General features: G+C 49.4%; 1 protein-coding gene across 1 annotated transcript in view; it reads right to left on the bottom strand.

Annotated features, from left to right (window-relative positions):
• Nucleotides 1–961: 961 nt before the first annotated feature.
• Nucleotides 962–8614, bottom strand: part of IDH3B (isocitrate dehydrogenase (NAD(+)) 3 non-catalytic subunit beta) — a 163148-nt gene continuing 155495 nt past the window's right edge. Inside the window, exon 12 of the mRNA XM_086964317.1 lies at nt 962–1347. Within this exon, the coding sequence (XP_086820443.1) occupies nt 1270–1347 (78 nt within the window). The 3' untranslated portion in view covers nt 962–1269. The remainder of the gene's footprint in view (nt 1348–8614) is intronic.

Below are 8614 nucleotides of genomic sequence, written 5' to 3'. Positions count from 1 at the left end.
TTACTGTAGCTACTACATTCAAAATTACTTCTCAAACCCTCGGGCAGCCGAACACAAGGTGCAGGAAGAGACTGCCATGCTCTTAGGTCCTATTTTAACGTGCCTATATCTATAGCAGGGGGTGCCATGATCCCCTTCCCCCACACATTAACAGCTAAAGTGGGGTGGAGTTATTGGTGGGCCTTTTTGTGAGCAGCTCTGCAGACAAAGTCTTTTAATTAACGTGAAATGGTGAGTGAGTGAGTGAAAGGAAGGATGGATGAATGGCTGGATGGATGAGTGGAAGGATGAATGGCAGAGAGAAAGGACCTCTTTGGCCTACAACACGGCAGAAAAAGGCTCATAATTATCGTAAAAGGAAGGGTGGATGGGTAAAAGAGTGAAAGGGTGGATGGTTGAGTGAAACTGTATGGATAGATGTATGGATGAATGAGTGAAAAGATGGGTGCAAAGATGGATAAGTGAAAGAATGGGAGGATGAGTTAAAGGGATGGCGGATGGATTGAAGGATGGGCGAAAGTGTGGATGAGAGTGAAAGGGTAAATGAATTGATGAGTTTGTGCATGGAAGGGTGGATGGACGAGTAAAAGGATGCATGAGTGAAAGGAACAACAGATGGATGAATGAGTGAAAAGGTGGATGGAGTGATAGATGACTGAAAGGTGGAAGGATGGGTGGTGGAAAGGGTGGATGGATGGATAGGTTTGGAGATGGCTGGATAGGTTTGGTTATGGATGGGCGGATAGATGAATGGACAGACAGAATGGTGATAGACTGAATGATGGATGAAAGTATGAGTGGATGACAGAATGTACAGTTGAAATGATAGATATCAGTGGTGGGTGGATGAAAGGATGAATGGATAGAGGCTTGGATGGAAGCAACAAAAGAGATCTTCTGGGGTGGGTCACGATGACTTGATTCACTTGCTTGGGGCCAAAGTTGTGGGTATTTTTATTTTCTGGCTACTCCCTTCGTCTATATACTGGTTGGAGCACAGACATTTCATCTTTGCACATATTCTGGTTCTTCTGATCAAGCTTTACAACTAAATGACAATTCAAGAGCACTTTATCCTGAACCGATGCGCAGTGACAATTATTACATTCTGTTCTCTTCACTTTGGTGCTTTTGGGTTAGAAACTTTTAACATATCACACACGAACACACACAGACACACAACATAGTAAGGTGCAGGTGAAGCAGCAAGCTGGCTGCGGAGCTCACACCTCCACAGAGGTCTGGTACGTGGCCTGTTGGGCGTCTTGTCTACGAATGGAGGTTCGCGATCACGGAACGCGTGAAGTCCGCACACGTTCCGTAGCCGCCCATGTCCAGAGTCCGCACCTGCAAGGAGTGGAAGACAGCGGTTAGTGTGGGCAGGAGAAATAGGTGTAAATAACTATCTGATTGTTTCCAGGAGCTTCCTCTTGGATTCTTACAAGACAAAGGCTCATGCCTGACTCACATAAGAGTCTTCTAGGCTTCTTCTGAGAGCTTGTACATAACAGCAGAATGTGCCAGCAACCTTTGGGAAGGGTCCCAGAGACCAGCCATTTAGAACAGGGTCCTACAGAAAATGAGGTGTTCATAGAAGAATTTACTTTTCCAATAGTTAACTGCAGGGGCAGTATAAGGATTTGTACCAGTGCTGAAAGCCTTGAGTACTAATGAAAGACAGGCTGATGCGTCTAGCTCTTGCGTATTTATGCACACAGGGGATAGAATTCCAGAACATCCGTTCATGATGTTGTGATACAATGTGCTGTGAGGCTGTTCCTTTCTGCGACTTTTAACTGTGCTCATGTACATGGCGCCTTGACCCAGTGCATGAATGTATTTTGTCTATGTAACTTTGTCAATAAAGGATTTGAAAACTTGAAGAAAAAAAAAGAACATCTGTTCATGGAAGGCTCCCAATCATCAACTGTTTTTAAATGTGTAATATGATGTAAATTTGGCCAAAAGCAACGACACTGGAATAGACTTCAAGGTCAATTCCACAGAGGACATGACCTTGACAATCACATAAGCGTCTTAAAGGGCACACGAGATGCATTTCCCCCATTTGAGCCGATGATCAGTGCTAGGGACCCCCAGCTCTCCAATGAGCCAGCCAACACCATTCCTCATTTTACTCCCAAAATGGGTGCCCCATGGTTCCCAATCAAGGCACACCATTGCTATGAATGGCTTCCAAGCACCGACCATGCTTGCCACAGTAATGGAGCCAGATGCAGACAGTGGCATCAGCTAGCCATGGTGGCCCCCTGCTTTCAGTTAAGTATATGAGTTCCATACATCAGCACATGATGTTGGTGTCCATCAGCACAAGACCATAGCATGCACCTTAGCCCGTGGAAAGGTAACTAGAGCGCATTATGGCTGCTGCTCTGAGAGCTGAATGAGCTTTTAAGCAAGACGGGAGGTGGGTGGACTTCGCAGGAGAAGCCAGAAGAGCAGCAAAGGTGCCGCGGTTCTTCGGCAAAAGAGCTGGGAGAAAGTTGAATAAACCCCCATCTGGTACTAATCGAAGTTCTTTTCAGGTTACTCTCAGTGTAATGCCTATAATGGTGTGATGATCCCGTAGTCGAGGGAGCCCATTTATTGGTACAGACCAGGTGAACCCTTGGCCAAGTGTTTTCTAATTTTTGTGATCACTAACAGAACACACTTCATATTTCACCTAGTTTGAGGTTAATTTTTTTCCAAAAGTCTCAAAGCCCAAACACAACCTTCCCATTTCTTTTTAAGTTCAAAGTGTTTTATTAGATTCTACAACCAGAGATGGACAGTAGTCAACAAAATAAATATACAGTGAGAAAAGGAGGATACACCAGGGGGAGGGGAAGAGGCTGCGCATAAGATTATACAGTAAACAATCGACAATGGGGGTTTATCAGTACTTTGCATATGAGTTGATACATAGTTAGGTAGGCATGTAGTACCACAGGGGAGTCGTAGAAGGTCATTATAATTCGGATAGTTGGGATTGCAATAAATCACATAACGCTACACAAAAACCTTTAGATGAACTTGAGGGTTAGATACAACTTGAAAGATATACATTGACGTCTATGACACATTGGTATGCACAGGTGTGAATCAAATGATTTTGTCTCATGTTTGAGGGAAGAAGGTGACACGAGTATCTATGGCCCTGGTGCATTAGAAGTAGCGTGGACGGATTATATCTGGCGTGAAAGGCGAGATTTGAAGAGAAGGTGAGTTTACCTGTGGGAAAGATCATGGGGGATTATAAATAAAGGCACTTGTGTCTAGCGCATTCCAAATTGAGCAGCGCGAAGATCTCCACGGGGAGAATTGGAGAGCAATGTTGTCAGCGCCTCTGAGGAAAGATAACCATTCTTGCCACTTAAAAAAAAAGAGACCACTTTGAAATGTTTCCAGTTGTTTAGAATTAGTTTGCAAGCTAGAGTGAGCATTAAGTCCATGAAGAAACAATTGTGTCTTTCTTGATTTGGGGATCCAAAGGACCCAGAAAAATGTATGGGAAATCTCTTGTGGGAAAAATATTTTGAGTATGTATAATGCAGTCAAAAACTTTATTCCAAAAGTCTTGGAGGAGGGAGCACTCGAATAGCATGTGATCAAGGGAGCCCTCTTGTTTGCCACAGCACCAACAGTTAGGGTCTTCTGTAAGGCTGACTTTGAAGAGTCTTGCGGGAGTCCAGCATGTCCTATTTATTAACATATATTTTGTTTGTGATAGGATAGGTGCGAGTTTATGTGAGAAGGGGGAATTGTTGATGGCGACCCAATTAAAAGCAATATCTATCTTGGTAGAGTCAGCTTCACAGTTCTGTTGATTACGAGATTGAGTTTTGTTTTGGTTCGTCAGGAGAATTTTGTATATGCTAGAGACCAGATGCCCTACCTTGGATAAGCGATTCAGGAGGGTCGTGACAGAAGGACTAACACCCGAGACATTTTTGGGGGCAAGCCCTACTTTAAGCTGCAGGAATTTGTAAAAATCAAGGTTAGCAAGATTGAACAGATTTTGCAAGATTGAGAATAGAAGAGGAGAAGTATCTTCAAAGATGTCCTGTACTAGTTTAATGCCCTTACGAGACCAGTCTGACCAGAAAAATGAGGACCCGTCAATTTTGAGTGTGTAGGGAGGACATGTGAGAGTGATGTATCTTGACCTCTAGAAGTGAGTCAAGGAGCAGGATGGCCCTTTGGTGTTCTGTATAATGTTTCTAGAGTGTGGAAGATGGTTTATATTCATAGTGGGTGGAGCGGCGATAGGGATGTTCTGTAAGAGGGACTTTCCTATCCCCACCCAGGGTGGTTCATATGTTGGGTTATGAATAAACCAATTTACACCCTGTTTCCAGAACAAGGCAGTTTGATAGTTTCTGAAGATGGATAGGGAGAGGCCCGTCTTTTTTCATAGAGATTCTGGGCTTTTTGCCCTGCCAAAGTCCATGGCACAGTGTGCATGATTGTTCACTACTGTAGTGCTACAATCCGTGTCACACTTCCGAGGATGGGTGACTCGTAAAGTCACACAGTCCATGGCACGGATTGTAGCACTACAGTAGCGAACAGTCCTATACATTGTGTCACGATGCGGAGGCCGGGTGAGCAGTAAAGTCATAGGGTCCATAGCACAGTGTGCAGGACTGTTCACTACTGTAGTGCTACAATCAGTGTCATAATGCGAAGGCTGAGTGACTAGTAAAGTCATACAGTTCATGGCGCAGTGTACAGGACTGTTCACATCTGTAGTGCAACGATCCTAGTCACTGCGGAGGCCCAGTGACTTGTAAAGTCATACAGTCCATGCCAGTGTGCAGGACTGCTCACTACTGTAGTGCCACAATCCATGTCACACTGCGGAGGCCGGGTGATTAGTAAAGTCATACAGTCCCTGTAGAGGTTCAGCCCCGACACAAATTACAGAACAGGAGGCTGTTTCAGTGATGCATATTCCTATCACTTCTGTAGTGATACAGGGCTCTTCCAAATAGACATCACTTTAGACATCCTTCTGGTTACTTTGTATATACAGATGTTGCACAAACCACTATCGTACAGAAGGGCTTTTCACACTAATGCATGACTATAGTAGTGACACAGACCATGTAGTGATTTTGGCCCTGTTCCACTTTGCTGGACCGGTGACTACTTTCTTGATGCAGCTGCTCTCACAGTGTGATGGGCAGGTCACTTCTGCAGTGATGGACTTAATGTCACAGTATATGTGTCGCTCCAGAGATGCCTCTCCAGATGGTCACTCAATACATGCAGCTCTTGTCCAGGCCTCTGTAGTCCTGCGTGTCTTGTCACGCCTGTCCTCGGGTCTCACAGACATGCGGCTCCTGCCTCACCTGTGCAGGGCACTATCCATATACACATCTCGTGTGCAGGTTCTTACTGGCAGCAGCGTTTGTTACACGTTTTGGAAAGTTATTAAGGGCATGCAGCTTTCATGCATTAACAAAGCAATCTAGTAAACTGTGTACTTGTGTATCTTGCATGTTCAGCTTGTTGTTTTGACCTACTTGTCTTCCTCCTTTTGTCCCTGATCATCTGTAAAGTGCTCTGATACCCTCTTGGGTCATGTTCGCGCTATACAAAACTTTATATAAATAAATAAAATGGGTAAATGTATGCATTATTGCGGCATTGTTGAAGGAGACAAGTACTTGTTTTACTTCTTCTGGGTTGAAGCTTGCCACATATGTGCACTGCTGGTGTATTAAGCAGAATGAACAGCAATAGGTTGAAATGGGAAGGAGATACCTAAAGGCAGTTCTGGAGAGGTTCAATTTGGGATACAACCTGATCAAAATTATAATGGCTCTCTACCACAAACCCACTGCTAAAGTCAATGCTGGAGGTATAGTTTCCCCCACATTTATTAACCTGAACCAAGGGACGAGGCAGGGCTGTCCTCTCTCGCTCTATCTATCGCCCTCTCTCTCTATCTATCGCTCTCCCTCACTCTATCACCCTCCCTCTATCACCCTCCCTCTATCTATGTATCTATCGCCCTCCCTCTATCTATCTATCTGCCTTTGGACGCTGCGAGTGCTGCCTGTCTGCCACTTAGCCCTTCATCTCTCATCCTTGTTTCCAGCGCCTGCCACTTTCTCCACGCCTCGCGGCACCCGCTTCGCGGGCGCCGCTCGTAGGCAAGACTTTTGCTGAAGTTAACTGCCCGAGGTCACTGCGGAGTGCACAGGAGCACCAACGCGACTTCTGAAGAGTCAACATCTATCCTTCTCCTCGAGGCGGGACTGCGAGGACCAGCGTGCAGCGCGGCGCTGATCGGCCGCAGCTGGTCCTCTTCCCGCCCCTTCCACCGATAAAAATCAAGCGGTGTGGTAGGAGTGTGGGTTCTGCCTTTGGACGCTGCGAGTGCTGCCTGTCTGTCTGCCACTTAGCCCTTCATCTCTCATCCTTGTTTCCAGCGCCTGCCACTTTCTCCTCGCTTCGCGGCACCCGCTTCGCGGGCGCCGCTCGTAGGCAAGACTTTTGCTGAAGTTAACTGCCCGAGGTCACTGCGGAGTGCACAGGAGCACCAACGCGACTTCTGAAGAGTCAACATCTATCCTTCTCCTCGAGGCGGGACTGCGAGGACCAGCGTGCAGCGCGGCGCTGATCGGCCGCAGCTGGTCCTCTTCCCGCCCCTTCCACCGATAAAAATCAAGCGGTGTGGTAGGAGTGTGGGTTCTGCCTTTGGACGCTGCGAGTGCTGCCTGTCTGTCTGCCACTTAGCCCTTCATCTCTCATCCTTGTTTCCAGCGCCTGCCACTTTCTCCTCGCTTCGCGGCACCCGCTTCGCGGGCGCCGCTCGTAGGCAAGACTTTTGCTGAAGTTAACTGCCCGAGGTCACTGCGGAGTGCACAGGAGCACCAACGCGACTTCTGAAGAGTCAACATCTATCCTTCTCCTCGAGGCGGGACTGCGAGGACCAGCGTGCAGCGCGGCGCTGATCGGCCGCAGCTGGTCCTCTTCCCGCCCCTTCCACCGATAAAAATCAAGCGGTGTGGTAGGAGTGTGGGTTCTGCCTTTGGACGCTGCGAGTGCTGCCTGTCTGCCACTTAGCCCTTCATCTCTCATCCTTGTTTCCAGCGCCTGCCACTTTCTCCACGCCTCGCGGCACCCGCTTCGCGGGCGCCGCTCGTAGGCAAGACTTTTGCTGAAGTTAACTGCCCGAGGTCACTGCGGAGTGCACAGGAGCACCAACGCGACTTCTGAAGAGTCAACATCTATCCTTCTCCTCGAGGCGGGACTGCGAGGACCAGCGTGCAGCGCGGCGCTGATCGGCCGCAGCTGGTCCTCTTCCCGCCCCTTCCACCGATAAAAATCAAGCGGTGTGGTAGGAGTGTGGGTTCTGCCTTTGGACGCTGCGAGTGCTGCCTGTCTGCCACTTAGCCCTTCATCTCTCATCCTTGTTTCCAGCGCCTGCCACTTTCTCCACGCCTCGCGGCACCCGCTTCGCGGGCGCCGCTCGTAGGCAAGACTTTTGCTGAAGTTAACTGCCCGAGGTCACTGCGGAGTGCACAGGAGCACCAACGCGACTTCTGAAGAGTCAACATCTATCCTTCTCCTCGAGGCGGGACTGCGAGGACCAGCGTGCAGCGCGGCGCTGATCGGCCGCAGCTGGTCCTCTTCCCGCCCCTTCCACCGATAAAAATCAAGCGGTGTGGTAGGAGTGTGGGTTCTGCCTTTGGACGCTGCGAGTGCTGCCTGTCTGCCACTTAGCCCTTCATCTCTCATCCTTGTTTCCAGCGCCTGCCACTTTCTCCACGCCTCGCGGCACCCGCTTCGCGGGCGCCGCTCGTAGGCAAGACTTTTGCTGAAGTTAACTGCCCGAGGTCACTGCGGAGTGCACAGGAGCACCAACGCGACTTCTGAAGAGTCAACATCTATCCTTCTCCTCGAGGCGGGACTGCGAGGACCAGCGTGCAGCGCGGCGCTGATCGGCCGCAGCTGGTCCTCTTCCCGCCCCTTCCACCGATAAAAATCAAGCGGTGTGGTAGGAGTGTGGGTTCTGCCTTTGGACGCTGCGAGTGCTGCCTGTCTGCCACTTAGCCCTTCATCTCTCATCCTTGTTTCCAGCGCCTGCCACTTTCTCCACGCCTCGCGGCACCCGCTTCGCGGGCGCCGCTCGTAGGCAAGACTTTTGCTGAAGTTAACTGCCCGAGGTCACTGCGGAGTGCACAGGAGCACCAACGCGACTTCTGAAGAGTCAACATCTATCCTTCTCCTCGAGGCGGGACTGCGAGGACCAGCGTGCAGCGCGGCGCTGATCGGCCGCAGCTGGTCCTCTCCCCGCCCCTTCCACCGATAAAAATCAAGCGGTGTGGTAGGAGTGTGGGTTCTGCCTTTGGACGCTGCGAGTGCTGCCTGTCTGCCACTTAGCCCTTCATCTCTCATCCTTGTTTCCAGCGCCTGCCACTTTCTCCACGCCTCGCGGCACCCGCTTCGCGGGCGCCGCTCGTAGGCAAGACTTTTGCTGAAGTTAACTGCCCGAGGTCACTGCGGAGTGCACAGGAGCACCAACGCGACTTCTGAAGAGTCAACATCTATCCTTCTCCTCGAGGCGGGACTGCGAGGACCAGCGTGCAGCGCGGCG

The sequence above is a fragment of the Lissotriton vulgaris genome, chromosome 3_2 (genome assembly GCF_964263255.1).
Source record: "Lissotriton vulgaris chromosome 3_2, aLisVul1.2, whole genome shotgun sequence".
Lineage (NCBI taxonomy): Eukaryota > Metazoa > Chordata > Amphibia > Caudata > Salamandridae > Lissotriton > Lissotriton vulgaris.
The sequence above is the reverse complement of the archived record's forward strand: the minus strand, read 5'-3'. Positions and strand labels throughout refer to the sequence as shown.